This window comes from Hemiscyllium ocellatum, chromosome 25 (assembly GCF_020745735.1).
Source record: "Hemiscyllium ocellatum isolate sHemOce1 chromosome 25, sHemOce1.pat.X.cur, whole genome shotgun sequence".
NCBI classification, from domain to species: Eukaryota; Metazoa; Chordata; class Chondrichthyes; order Orectolobiformes; family Hemiscylliidae; genus Hemiscyllium; species Hemiscyllium ocellatum.
The window spans coordinates 26,440,723-26,456,113 of NC_083425.1; the positions used below are offsets into that span (position 1 = coordinate 26,440,723).

A 15,391-nucleotide genomic window follows, 5' to 3' on the forward strand; every position below is an offset into this window, starting at 1 on the left:
TTTTGAAAACAGCACTTATACTGTGTAATAGGGGAATCTTGATCATTGACAAGTGGACTTTGATTGCTAGAGGTGATGCTGTGAATAATGCACGAGTAATGGATGAATTACAGTTAACTGCCAAGCTTTATTTAAATTTTAAACAGCAGGTTGACTCTGGTCAAGACATTGCCCTGAGAAATTAACCAGAAAATAATTGTCACCTATTTTGTTGCATTGAAATAGGCAGTGTGTATGTCTATTTTCTTTGTCTGAAAAAAAAGCCCTTTATATTAGTTTATGTAGTTTTGAACACGCACAAGTTTGCCAAACTCTAAATTGGTTGTCAGCATAATTCCTCATATGGTCAGAATTGTACAGCAGATGACATGGAGTCACATCTATGTTGGACACTTCTGGGTTTTGCAAGGTATTCGCTGTCAAAACTTTCCTTATTATGAACTGCTGAAGGAATACACACTTTGATAAGATCCATCAGTCCTTTGGACATACAGCTACACCTGCACTGAAACTCATATATTATTCATTTGTATGATAGACAGAAGTTCTTTTTGGCTTACTGCAGCATTCTGTTTGTAGTGATCATTATCCAAGTTGTTACTGCATTGTAGCAGGGTGAGGCAGTTTGGTTCACTGTTGCCCAAACCTTTAAGACACTTTACTTTTTGTGGGTTATCTGACATAGACTGTGCACATTTCAGGACCAAATGTGACAGCCTTAATGTTATTCATGATTTAGCACAATATACAACGAGGTTGGCTGATCAGTTTTACCATTGTCCTGCAGCAAAACTCAAGTCGTCTAATACCAGACAACTATCCTATTCCTTTATTCTACAGAGTAAAAAATGAGGTCTGCAGATGCTGGAGATCACAGCTGCAAATGTGTTGCTGGTCAAAGCACAGCAGGTTAGGCAGCATCTCAGAGCATTGTAATTCAAAACAATAGCTGAAGAATTCACTATCTTTTCTTGCATTCTTCATTGCAGCATGCTTTGGTAGCGAGACATCACACAATTTTGATTCATTTCAAATCTCCATAATGTTGAGAGAGCTTGCCACAAAATGTCAAACTCTTTGGCTGCATAGATTTGATAATCCTTGTGTTATAGGCGCATAAAGTGTAAAATAGATTTGAAATGCCTGGGAACATTCCATGGAATGAGTATCTCTGACATAAAGCCAACAGCTGCAATGTTATGACTCTGTGTGACATCCCCAAATTCACAATTCATGCATATCCATATTATTTCCCAAGGAACGTTTTATAATTTAGATATGATGATTTGTGAGGACACAGGAACATAAGTAGGCTATTCAGCCTCTTCAGAGTGTTCTTCAATTAAATTAGATCTGGGTAATCTGTTCCTCAACTCGATTAATGTGTCTCAGATCCACCCTCCTCATCACTGTCATCCAATAAAAATCTATTGATATCTGCCTTGAACATTTTGATTGACCCAACATTAGCTCCATTTGAGGCAGCTAATCCAGATTTCCACAACCCTACATGTGAAAATGTGCCTTCTGATTTTATTCCTGAATGTCCCACTAAGATTAGGATTTTCCTCACTAGAGGAAATAACTTATTTGTATTGACCATTTTATAATTTTACACATCTGTTAATTCCCTCTTAAATTTCCCATAAGTTTATTCACCTGTCGACATAATTTAGCCTTTTAAACCCTGATATTCAGGTGAATCTGTATTATATCATAAATAGCAGTGCCCAAAACTGAGTGAGATTCGCCTGATAAAACAGATTAATAATTGCTTAAACATCCATAGGCAGTGTTTGCAATGGCTTGCACAATAGATCTGCTTGTAGACTAATTTTCAGTAATGTATCACAGTAATCAGTGTTGGCCTTTTACCTTTTGCCACATTTATCAATGACCAATATGTTGGGGGAATGTCTACAAGTTTTCAGGTTGTATAAATATTTGTACAAATATTATTATTGTGAAAGCAAGTAAATTATTACAAACTGATCCTGACAGGTTGGGAGAATGGGCCTGTATTTAGCTAATGAAAGAATAGTTTGAGTTATTGAGGCGAGGTTTCGGTCAGGTTGGAGGTGTGAAGAATGGGGTTAGTGGGAATGTAGGTGTTGGGGGTTTGAGGATGTAGTTGGGTGGGAGTTTAGGCTATGGATAATGGTTGATGGGGTTCAGTGCCTATTGGGAAGGAGATGAAGTGGAGGATTGGTTGTGTAGATTATTGTCACTGGCTGAAGATGTGATGGGTTGGGAGTGAATGAGAGGGTTGAATGTAGTATGATGGTGAGTAGATAGTGGGATTGATTGGAGGTATTAAGTTGGGAGTGATTTGGTGGTGTGAATGTGGATAGGTTAGGATGCGGGGGTGAATTTGTGTGTACTGGGGAGTGTTGCTGAACAAAGAGATCTTAGAGTGCAGGTAATAATTCCTTGAAAGTAGAGTCACAGGTAGATTGGATAGTGAAGAAGGTGTTTAGTATGCTTTCCTTTACTGGTCAGGGCACTGAGTATAGGAGTTGAGACATCATGTTGCTACTGTACTGGACATTGGTTAGGCTACTTTTGGAATGTTGCATGCAATTCTGGTCTCTTTCCTTTCAGAAGGATGTTGTGAAACTTGAAAGAGTTCAAAACAGATTTACATGGATGTTGTCATGGTTGGAGGATTTGAGCTATAGGGAGAGGCTGAATAGACTGGGGCTGTTTTCCCTGGGATGTCAGAGGCTGTGGGCTGACATTATAGAGGTTTATAAAATAATCAGGGGCATGGATAGGATAAATAGAACGTCTTTTCCCTGAGGTGGGGGAGTCCAGGACTAGAGGGCATAGGTTTAGGTTGAGTGGGGAAAGATTTAAAAGGGACCTAAGGCGCAACGTTTTCACACAGAGGGTGATGCATGTATGGAATGAGCAGCTAGAGGAAGTGGTGGAGGCTGGTACAATTACAACATTTAAAAGGCATCTGGATGGGTATAAGAAGGTTTTAGAGGGATATGGGCCAAGTGTTGGCATATGGGAATAGATCAGGTTAGGATATCTGTTCAACATGGACGAGTGTACCAAAGGGTCTGTTTCCGTGCTGTACATCTCTATGACTCTAAGTGGGTGATATGGTGTAGCAGACTGGATGTAGGGTGATGGAGATGAACAAGAGCGAAATACAGTGTAGGTTTGTTTGGGGGGGGATTAATGGGGAAGTGTAAAAGTAAAAATGTAAATGACTGACAGTGATTTAACGCCTCAGGTGATGCTGAGAAGGGAGTTCTTCAGCCGTGTGAACATTCCATTCTACATTGGAAACCAACTGACTGGCCGACCTCGGGGTGAAGTGAGTGGGAAGCCCACGTGCCTGCAGTGTGGGAGGAGCCCAGGACGTCCCGGGTTGAAGCGATGGCCACGCCCCCTCCTTTCCTTCGACTGTTTCCGTCGCTGACGGAAATGACCGAAGGCGCTCGGCGCTGGGGCTCGGGCGCAGCCGCACCGGCTCCTCTTTGCGGAGATTCACCGCCTCGGAGCCTGAGGGAGAAATAGTCGGCTGTGTGTGTGTTTTCTCTCTGTCTCTTTCACTCACATTCCCTTCCTTCTCTCCACCCCTTCCTCTTCCCTCCCCTCACATCCCCCTCCCCCCTCCGTGTATTTTTAAACAAGTGGAAGTTGTTGTGCTGAGGGATATTTGCAGGAATCTCTCCCGATGCAGGCCATCAAGTGTGTGGTTGTTGGGGACGGGTAAGTCCGTTCATCTCCATCACCTGAGAGAGAGAGGAGGGGGAATTACAAAAGAAAATGAACATTGCTGCAAGCCCCTGGGCTGTGTCTGCGAGGCATAAAGAAAAATCATTGCTTTTATTTAAATTTAAGTCACGTTGTAACGGAGCATTTCTTTTTTATTGCATTTAGGGTTTTTATGTCATCCGTTACATTAGGCGACTTTTTTTGCATCCTATTTCGATATATATTTTTTTAAAAATATGTGAAATAGATGTTATTCTCTCACCGAGTTTCCGAGATTGTGTTGGTGGAGGAACAATCGAGACACTTGCCCCAGCCCCAGCCCCAGCCTGGTGTGGAGCATTCCTTTTCAAAGGCGACAATTCTTGGCTTCTTCCCTGTCCTCACAGACCCCCAGCGTTTCTCCTGAACCGCTCGCTGTTTATTCACCTTTCCCACCCCCGCTGGAGTGAAAGGCGGCTGGGACCCTCGGTCATTTCTGAGATCTAAATGACCTGGGGAAAAGGGAGAGTGTGAAAGAGATTAGCGCAAAGTTTTCGTGTACCAAGTGTGTGGAAGAGATGAGCGCAGCCCCGACAACTGAAATGTGTGTAAATGAATGTGTTTCTGCGGGCTGTGATGGAAGCACAATGGCTGGTGTCTATTTGTGATTTGGTTCGCACAGCCCTTCATAGAGTAAATAACTAGCTACAGTTGTGCTACAAGATGGCTGGCGAGAGGGACAGTGGCTCAACACAGGGTATGCACTCTGGTAAAAACCAGCCTGTCTGGACTAGATGATGGTTATAATCGAGCTGCTGATTTTGGTTTTTTGCTAGATGTGACTGTGGAATCTGGTTGTGCAATCTGAGAAATTGGCATTGTGAATATGTACAGTACATATGCGGAGCCTTGATGCATGCTGCTGTCTAGTAACACTGATGGTCGGAGTGGTGGTGGTATGTCGAACACACCAGATATTTTATGAGAGGTAGTCGACTGTATAAAACCTTGGTATGTATACAAACTATATGTGTGACTGTCAGATTTTTATTTGAGCTGAAGATTTGCTTATAGCACTCATTTGATCCCTTTTCAATAGACTACTGCTCAAAGATTTCAAATTGTGTGTACATGTTTTCAGATTTATTGTCTCATTTAATTTCCCCCTCCTTGAACTATTCATTTCATGGGTTGGATAACTGCCATACAGATCTCATCAACTCACCAAGCCATTAAGTGGAACAGTTCATGTGTAGAGAAGTGAACAAGAATGTTGTTCTTGAATAAGCTTTGTACACCTCAAATTACTTAATGGACAGTTAAGTTACTATATGTCAGCTGTCTTTTTGTGCAAAAGTTATCAGCACTGGGATAAGTTGTCAGTTTTATATGTATGTTTCCAGTTGAACAGAGAAGCTGCTTGCTCCTGAACAGTGGCATGGGATCTCTACATTCATTTGAAGCATCACAACAGGGAGACAGTGTGTTACCAATAAACCAGAAGTAAAACCCCATGAAAAGAACTGGGGAATGAGAGATTAATGTCAGTGAGAAGGATGAAATAACCGATGATTGTGAACGACATGTCTCCCTAATTCCCCTCTCCCCAAAGCTTTCCAGTGGTTCTGCCTTTGCCGGCTGATACAGAATTTTGGCATTGAAATTAAGGATGTAATTACAGGCATTGAACTTTTGCAGCTGGAGGTCTGTGCTGTAGTGAAGGCTTTTTGTAATCCAAAAGCTATTACAATTTTAAATGTGTGATGTTGGGTTGGATTTTTGCTTTAAAAGTGTACATCTAAATTGTGAGTGATATTTTGTGCTGAAGAAAATTAGTAACTTTCTTACTGCTGACTGCATATTTTTGGAAGGGAAGTTTCTTAATGGACAAGAAAAAAAAACACTGCGATGGTTTCAGTGGTTGGGAAGAAGATGGTATGTCTCTACCAAGTTCATGTTGTATAATACCTAGAGTTTTGGACACTATACAATAGCCAATATTCCTAGTTCTAAATATCAGTATTAAAATCAGTTTTGAGTTGGGGATCAATGATTTATATATGGATAATTGCTTCACAACTGATTTAATATTTGTATTCACGCAGCATTTTACACAACCAATCATGGGTCTATTATAAAGTGAGAGAGAGACTCCACAGGGCTGGTAGCATCTGTGGAGAGAGAAACAAAGCTAATGTTTTGAATCTGATGTGACTCTTTATCAGAATATGAAGAATGGTCATATTGGACTTGAAACATTAGCTTTGATTCTCTCTTCACGGGTGCTGCCAGACCTGTTGAGATTTTCTAGCACTTTTGTTTTAATTTCACATCTCCAACATCCATAATGCTTTGCTTTTATTGTACAGATCAGTCAGCCAGGAGAAAGTGGCAAACTTAAATCAGTTTATGAAAATGCTGAGAAATATCCATACAAATTAAGTTTTAAAAGTTTACAGTTGACATTTTTTCCATGACTGTCTTGTGTAAATATGAAGTGATACCTGGCATCATCCAGTCATGTGATGTTTTCAGCAGTTGTTTTAATTGGTCCTACAACAGGTTGGCTGCAACCTGTGATGTAACTCCAGTTCCATTACCCATAAATTTTATGTCATCAGCAACATTTTACTAAGAAAGTCAGTGAGGTGTCACTGTATATTGGCACACATACAGGATTTCAACTGTGGTCCCTACACAGGCTAGCAAATCTCAACCTGAGAGTCCACTGGGTGAGTGAGTTACTCAGTTATATGCATAGCTGCTGCATCTCTGCTCCTTTTGAAATTTAGTGTGCATTGTGGTAACAATAAAGAGGTTGCCAACAAACACTATTTCAGTGAGCTACCTCAATCCTTTGTTTAAAATTTGCAAGAATGAGTAAATTACCAGGAGTGTGTTCATCAATTAATTAGTTATTTTTATGCCAGTTAATATTATCATAAATGCTGACTGGTATTGAATAATCTGATTTTTAATATCCAGTCATCTTTAAATAGAAAGATTTGTGAGACTACATGCAAACCAGGAAGCATTATTCTAATTCTTGGAGGATGGAAGAGGTTTGTATTACATTCCAAATCTTTCTCCTTCTCTTATTCTGTAGGTATCTAACCAAAATCTAGAATTGAAAGCTAATGTCAGTAATGGTGACTATGAAACTTTCAAAAACTGGCATGCCATACCCATCTGCTTTACTGATTTTCCTTGGGGAAGAAAATATGCTATCCTCGTCTGATCAGACCTGTGACTCACGATTTATAATTATGTGGTTCACTGTTAACTGGTTTTTGAAGTGGCCTAACGAGTCACTCAGTTGAAGGGCAGTTAGGATGGGCAGCAACTAATACTCTCATTCCACAAAAAAGTCAATGAAAATGTGCGAATATTGTATAGTGTATCAATTGAAATCTCTATACTTATATACTATGCAACATATGTCATCTGAGTCCTCTATTAGAACGAACAGTACAGTACAAGAATGACAATGTTAGACCATAAGACACAGGAGCAGAAATTAGGTCATTCAGCCCACCTAGTCTGCTCCACATTCGATCATGGCTGATAAGTTTCTCAACCCCATTCTCCCGTCTTCTCCACATAAACCTTGATACTCCAGAAGCTGTCTATCTCCATCTTAAATGTGTTGAATGATCTGGCCTCCACAGCCTTCTGTGGCAATGAATTCAGTGTTGTCCGAACATGATGCCACACAAAACTAAACTATTCTGCCTGTCCTTTGTCCATATCCCTCCATTTCTTGCATGGAAACCAATGCAAGTGCCCTATTGATGCCAACATAAGGTGGTAAGAGTAATGCTAACAGAGGACTGACTGCATCGGTCATGGTTTTATCAGTCATACCAAGTTAGTATGCTGTTAGTAATTCTACTTAAGCCATTAATGATCATATTTTTAAAAATGTCATCAGATTTCTTTTTTCTGTGTTATGCCATGGAACATGGGTGTTGCTGGTTATCCAGCATTTATTGCCCATCCCTAGAAACATAGAATCCCTCCAGTGTGGAAGCTGGCCAATTGGCCCATCAAGTCCACTCTGACACTCCAAAGAGCATCCCCCTACCCTGTAACTCTGCATTTCCCATTGTTAATCCATCTAGCCTCGACACCTCTGATCACTACAGTCAATTTAGCATGGTCAATCCACCTAGCATGCCCATCTTTGGACTGTGACAGGAAACCGGAGCACCTGGAGGAAACGGGGAATGATTTGGATGTATCCTTTTCTTTTGGTTGTTTCTTTTATTTCTGCTTCAGCTTTTAATCCTATGTTTTGTATGCTAAGATGGCACCAGAGAATGGCGACTTTGCACATTTTTCACTGCTCCTGTATTCCTATACTGGAGTACACGTGTCAACTAAATCTAAATCTAACATGTCCTGAACTGGTGGGATAGAATACATCCTTCAAAGATTTGTTTCTGCAATCACTGGAAAGAACCATACTTAATGATTGCAGCTTTACTTTTGTTAATGGTTACAGAGCCTTGGATAAGGGCTGTCTTCTGCAACTTGTCATTCCAGTTAGTTAAAAATTGAACTTTGATCAGATTGGTTTATGGCTACCTCATTTTATTCAATTCACTGCTGAGTGAACCATCTGAGATTGGTCATCATTGCATGGTATAGGTATTCTCCCTTCCGATTCTTTTCTAAGTGGAATTTTATTTTTGTATTCTTCCAGCAGCATCTTTAATGAATGACTTTCTAACTGAAGTTCTTACCTTCTTAACACCATATGTTCTTGCTTAACTTCAAACCATTGTTTTCCTATTTCAAGAGTATTTCACTTTTACTATATTTCCTGGCTTAAGCCAGGAGAGCAGAACGGCTGCTAGTGTTAGCTAGTGTTCACATGGCCATGTCTGAGGCAGGTATACTAGAGAAACTGCTCTAGACATAACTTGTGAAATATTTCTACATGTACACCTTTTGTGGCATCACTTTTTCATTGTTTAACCATAAGATGGTGCATAGATTCAATTTTTTTCTATCGGCAGCTGGATGTGTTTCGAGAATAAGTGATTTATTTTATGACTGCTACTTTATTTGGGTGAATACTTCAACAGTTCTCCAGCCAAGCTCAGCAAGTTGAGTGGATAGTGAATCCGTGTTTTTAGTTTCTTTTGTTTGAAGTATGAATGTTGACTAGAATAAACAGAAAGGAGAAAGTGAGGACTGCAGATGCTGGAGATCAGAGCTGAAAATGTGTTGCTGGAAAAGCGCAGCAGGTCAGGCAGCATCCAAGGAGCAGGAGAGTCAATGTTTCGGGCACGAGCCCTCCTTCAGGAATGAGGAAAATGTGTCCAGCAGGCTAGGACAAAAGGTAGGGAGGAGGTCAAGGTGAGGGTGATGGGCCGGAGTGGGGGTGGGGGTGGAGAGGTTAGGAAGGTGGTGCTGAGTTCGAGGGATTTGAGTAAGACAGGGTGGGGGGAGGGGAAATGGGGAAACTGGAGAAATCTGAGTTCATCCTTTGTGGTTGGAGGGTTCCTAGGCGGACGATGAAGTGCTCTTCCTCCAGCCGTCGTGTTGCTATGGTCTGGCGGTGGAGGAGTCCAAGGACCTGCATGTCCTTGTTGGAGTGGGAGCGGGAGTTGAAGTGTTGAGCCACGGGGTGGTTGGGTTGGTTGGTCCGGGTGTCCCAGAGGTGTTCCCTGAAACATTCCACAAGTAGGCGGCCTGTCTCCCCAATATAGAGGAGGCCACATCGGGTGCAGCGGATGCAGTAAATGATGTGTGTGGAGGTGCAGGTGAATTTGTGACGGATATGGAAGGATCCTTTGGAGCCTTGGTGGGAAACAAGGGTGTGGGCGCAAGTTTTGCATTTCTTGCGGTTGCAGGGGAAGGTGCCGGGAGTGGAGGTTGGGTCGGTGGTGGGTGTAGACTTGATGAGGCAGTCACCGAGGGAGTTGTCTTTTCGAAACCCTGATAGGGGAGGGAAATATATCCCTGGTGGTGGGGTCCGTTTGGAGGTGGCGGAAATGACGATGGATGATACGATGTATATGGAGGTTGGTGGGGTGGTAGGTGAGGACCAGTGGGGTTCTGTCCTGGTGGCGATTGGAGGGGCGGGGCTCAAGGGCGGAGGAGCGGGAAGTGGAGGAGATGCGGTGGAGGGCATCGTTGATCATGTCTGGGGGGAAATTGCGGTCTTTGAAGGATGCTCCTTGGATGCTGCCTGACCTGCTGTGCTTTTCCAGCAACACATTTTCAGCTAGAATAAACGGAAAGCACCCTGCTCTTCTTTAATACTGAATTTTGACATCCACCTGAACTACATTGGCGTTTTTGTGACGAATCTCTGGGGCTGGCATTGGTGATCTGTGAAACCTACAGTTTTTATACAAGTGTGTGATGGGAAAGTGGGACTGTCTTATTGGAAGTCAGCTTGACATGTGAAGTGCAAATCATTTAATTGTTTTTGTGATCTTCATTATGGCTAAGAAGTTTCTAAATGAAATCTTTTAGTTAATAACGATGTTAAGATTTAATTCAAGTTGGAAGGAAAAGATTACATAATTGTCTGTACTGTGGTATTGATCTTGGGATGGCAGTAAAGATTTTTCTGCTGGCCTCAGCACGCCCAGTTAGGGAGGGGGAAAACCTTAGTAGATTTTCACTCTAATCACTTCCCAGTGACCTGAGCACAGTTGCCAGTAGAAAAAAAATGAACTCCGTATTAATATCCAATCTCATTGACCGTCCTGCCGACACTGTATCTAGGTTTGAATGAGGAAGGGTCACTGCCTGAAGTGCTGGAGGCTACAAGTATCTTTTGAGATAATTTAAAAGACAAAAATGGAAATGTTTTAATTTATTGCTTTATTAGAAGGAGAATATTTAGTGTGCTTTCTTGCTTTTCTTTTAAATAAGTGATTTTGGGGAGGGATGGGGAAGGGTGTGGAGTCATGGTATGTGAGCTACAAAGATGACATTGGGCATCCGAGACAAGCTTTGTTACTAACTGCTGCATTCAGCCGATCTCATTTGCTGGTGAATTACGTTTTGGATTTCTGTGTGTGCGTATGTTTCTTTCCTGTTAATCATTACATCATCACTAACCAATGAGGAGGGTCTCGAGAGAAGTGTGAGATAGTGAGCTCTGCTTGGAATGTGCTATCTCGACTGACAGATGATGCAGCTTTCTGACAAAGAATTAGGGGTCTGGTTACTTAGCAACATTAATTGCTTGGTTTGCACCTTGAGAACTTGTTGGGGGGTTTAATTCCAATGTAACGGACAGGTTACTTAAAATGCTACAGCTCTTTAGTAAATGTTTTAATGTTAAACATATATTGTGTTGTGCTGCATAATTTATAGTCCTTATTGTGTAGCACTGCAGAATTAATTTCAGGTCATTAATCAAAGAAGTGTTGTCTTGGTTATAAAATATGAAAGTAACAGAGTCAGTGAGGCTTTTAATAGGAATTTGAGAATTGCATTGTTTTGTACTGAATATTTGATAAACAAAAAGGTTTACCCCCAAGTATTTATTTTCTGCTTTCAACAACATTTCTTTCTGTAATTTCTGCCTATTCTCCCCATTCCAGATTTTGTGCTCCAAAACCTGATGTGCATATTTTCACATGATATGAACTTAAATATTTGAATGTTGTAAATGCCACTCCCTATCAAACTAACCTGTTTTGAGCTGCTTTTTGTAGTTGCAGTTCATAAAGATAGATGAATTGTTTTAATATTTTTAAAATACTATAACATTCTGATGAATACGTGACACCTGTCAGAAGGTATATTCAGTGAAGAATTCTGTATAAAAATAGATGTTCGTTTGCTTTGTGTTTCAAAGGTCACAAGCAATCTAGCCTAATGGATGTGTTCTATATTTAGCCAGTAGAATTGAGAGTTTTTAAAATTTGAGTTTTGGGATTATGTTCCATGAATCCATCTGTTTGCACCTAGGATAATTGTATTATACTGATTAAATAAGTGCAGTACCCATTGTTGTTTGAGGGCATTTTCACTGGTCTTTGATATGGTGGTTGAAAGCGTATATTTGAGAGTGCTACTCCCTTTTTCTCTCGGAAACTACAAATAGTAGGCTTTGGTTTTGAGAAACTTCTCCTTTGCAATGCACTAATTCCATGATCATCTTGCTAAAATTTGTTTACAGCTAGGCTGACTATCCGCTCATCAATACTTTGACCTGGATACAGCATGAGATTATGCCCCTGCCTCTGGAGGCAAGGTAATGATTATATTGGCAGAAGTAGATGAGTATGATTACCACTACTTAACATTCCAGTCACCACTTTATTCTAATATGAGAACCATAGTGGTCAGTCACAAGCAAGCTTTTGTAGTGGTGGTGTATGCATGTGTATTATCACATGTACACCATTTCAGTGCCAATATACTGCCAGGTATTGTTTCAGAAACAAGGAAGGGAAACCATTAGGGTGTAGATTACTTTCTAATAATCTGTGATTTAACTGTTGAGCAAAGCAATGGTTTGAATTACCTTTTTAAGAACTGTAACCTGGGTCTGGAATTAACCCAAGTGGATGAGATAAAAGTGATTGTTGTAAATTTGACAGTCGCTTTTTGACCTGAAGCAATGATTTTGGAAACCAGAAATAAAGTCTTTGAGGGAAGGGAATGTAGAATCCTCTAAGATTAGGTGAATCAGAAAACTGCAGGAGAACTTGATGTTGCCTTTGTTCTGTGCTATTCCTGAATGTAAAAGGGATAGCATGTTTCAGTATTGTCATGAATCTGTGGGGAGGGATACTAGATTTCAGTGAGATCCAGGACATAATTTCTAATTCAGACTGTGAATTTGATGCTTAGATGCTATCTGTCTATAAGAATATTGATCATACAGGAAATAGTAATGCTATAGGTTGCACCCATAATGCAGGTTAAGATGATGGTAGAATTAAAATTAGTTGAGATTGAAAATTCTTAAATAATGTGTATGATAGATATAGAAACAGAAACTGCTATTGAGCAAGACTTCACCAGGGAGTAAGAAAAACAGCACATGAAGATGAGTAAAAGGGCTGAAGCCTATAGTAAAAAATGAAAACTCTTGATTCACAACTCACTTTAAGTTCTTCATATAACAGTGATAATTATCTTGGAAGAAGAATCCCTAAATTACCCAAGTCACATTTTGTTATGTAAAACTGATGTGCAATTGGTTAGTTATCCCAAAATAGTATTCCAGTGTCAGGTGAAGTTAATGTTAGAGTGAAAAATGATGGTATATCCAATTACTTGCCATTGATAGGAGGAAGAAACAAACTCACTGGTGGGAAGGATTTGGCTGAAGAATATTTGATTATTTACAGATTTAAGATTGTTTGATATTGAGAAAGTGTCATGAGAGCAAAATGTGGTCTTTTGAGCAAGGAGAACCAAATGATAAAATTAGCCATTAAATACTACACTTCTGCAGACCATGCAAATGTGGTGTCAGTATTTCCCCTGAAGATTGATCAGTTTCTAGTCACTGAGTTACCTGTGGATGCTTTGCATACACAGATGATATTCTGGTGTCTGCTAGACATTTTAGTGACATAACTCTCAAGTATGTGCTGCTCAATAAAGTGCCCAATTATGTCATGAATGACCTAAAGATTAGGGAAGTATTTCCTACTTAGAAATGAGCTTTGTGGATTAAGACTGTGTGTTTATTTTATTTGGGGTTTAAGAATCATTATTGCACCAAGATTTAGAGATTTCTAAGAGGAACTTCATCGAGAGCACAGAAGGATCGTGCATATCGAAGCAATAGCAATAACTTTTGTTATCCAAAGGTAGATGAAGATGTTGAAGAGTTGGTGAAAAGTTGTGAAATGAGTCTCAATAAGAAATCAAATGAAACAAAAAGGTTTCTTTTATTCCAATGCAGACCAAAAGTACCATGATTTAGTTAATAGCTGTAATAAGTGGATAAATGCCAAGCTATTGAGATTTTAAGACATTGGGTTGCCAGAAAAATTAGTATTAGATAATGATCCACAGTTTGTCTGAAGAGTTTAAAATACTTCTGAGTAATAATGGAGTCAAACATGCTCTGTCATAGCGTCATCTCACCCATCATAAATGGTGCTGTGGAAAGAAACGTACAAATTGTGAAGTAGTCTTTGGAGAAATCTTTATTTGGTAAGGAACCAAGCTGCAATTTCTATGTGTCTGTTTGACACAATCCAAAATATATTCTGATCTCTTAACAGAGTAACCTCACAGTTTAAAACAGATTGCTCACCTTGAGTTTTGTGTATCAAATGGTTTTAGGACAAGATTTAGTTTGTTTAAACCTGTGGCCAACAGCAAAGTAAGACAAAAGCAAGACATGAAAGGTGAGTCATGATATACTAAGCATTAAACTTGAGTTCATTCCTGGTCAGAAGGTGAAAAGCCACTGAAGTGAAACATATACATGTGAACAGAATTCTTGTAGATACTTGGGGGGAAAAAACAAATTGCTAGAACAACTGAGCAGATCTGACAGTATCTGCAAAGAGAGAAACAGAATTAATATTTCTGGTGTAGAGACTCTTCTTCAAAACTGTGTGCTTTGCTTGAGAGGGGAAATTTTGGCAAAAGGACAGCAGAAGAAAGCACCTAATGTCCAAATTCTTTTTTAATCCCAAAGCAAAAGTCGAAAAAACTGAAGATTTGCTGGTATTCCATGTCTGCTGATAGTATGAGATGTTTCAGGATCTTTAATTAAGGTGAATCAATCAATTTCATAGTCACACCCATTAAGTGGAGTTGATAATCAGATTTGACATAATTGGATATTGAGAGAGCAGATTCAAGGTAATGGAAATGGAGGGAGAGAGTCAGAAAGTAAAGGATGGTGAATTGACAGCATGTAGGAAGAAAGAGGAAATAAATTATTTTCATTACCAAATGTTTAATTTGATAAGTACTGTATTGCATTCCTATTGAGGAATATTTTTGATATGTAGATTTATTTTTGGTAACTTTGATCATATTTCTGTTGCAGTTTTTGTTGAAACAATTTGGCAACCCAACCTCCTAAACTTTTTTGAGTATTGATGATGTTGGTTTACTCATTGTATCTGAAAATCATATACAGGGTATATGGATCAATTTACATTTTAATATACACTTTCTTTGAAGTGGGGATGAAGTACAGTATATTGCACGATTTGAGTAATTTGTTATTTTCCTCTGTCTTCTCAGATTGGGAGGTACAAAGCATTATTTCAGTAATGGCTGGTTGCCTGCTGTTGATATGTATTAGCTGTATTCACTGCAGTACACGATAAATCAAATAATTGTTGTTTGAATATTTTGATTTTAATACTTGATTCAGTGGATGTCTACAGTTTGTTCATTTGTAATCTAGCCTACCTGCCATGGTTGTAGAGTCAGGATGGTATTCCACTCTTCGCTACTATAACCAATGACAATGTTTTCATGTCTAAACTAAATTAGAGTGACTGGATGTTTTCGTTTGAAAAAATCTGGTTCAATGTCTAGAGAGATTTAGATTGAAAATTCACTGCAAATTCTGTATAAATAGCTACCCAACTGCCAGGCTTCAATCATCAAGAATACTATGAGATATTATGTTCCATTTTAGATAATGTCTGTAATTTTAATTTGCTGTTTTTCTCCTGATGCTAATTGGAGATTTTCCTGCTTTTTGTTAATGGTCAAT

At 39.6% G+C, this 15,391-nt stretch overlaps 1 protein-coding gene across 1 annotated transcript in view; it reads left to right on the forward strand.

Moving 5' to 3' along the window:
* Window positions 1–3,468: 3,468 nt before the first annotated feature.
* The window catches only part of rac3a (Rac family small GTPase 3a), a 39,596-nt gene continuing 27,673 nt past the window's right edge, over window positions 3,469–15,391 (forward strand). The window contains exon 1 of the mRNA XM_060844946.1: window positions 3,469–3,726. Within this exon, the coding sequence (XP_060700929.1) occupies window positions 3,692–3,726 (35 nt within the window). The 5' untranslated portion in view covers window positions 3,469–3,691. The remainder of the gene's footprint in view (window positions 3,727–15,391) is intronic.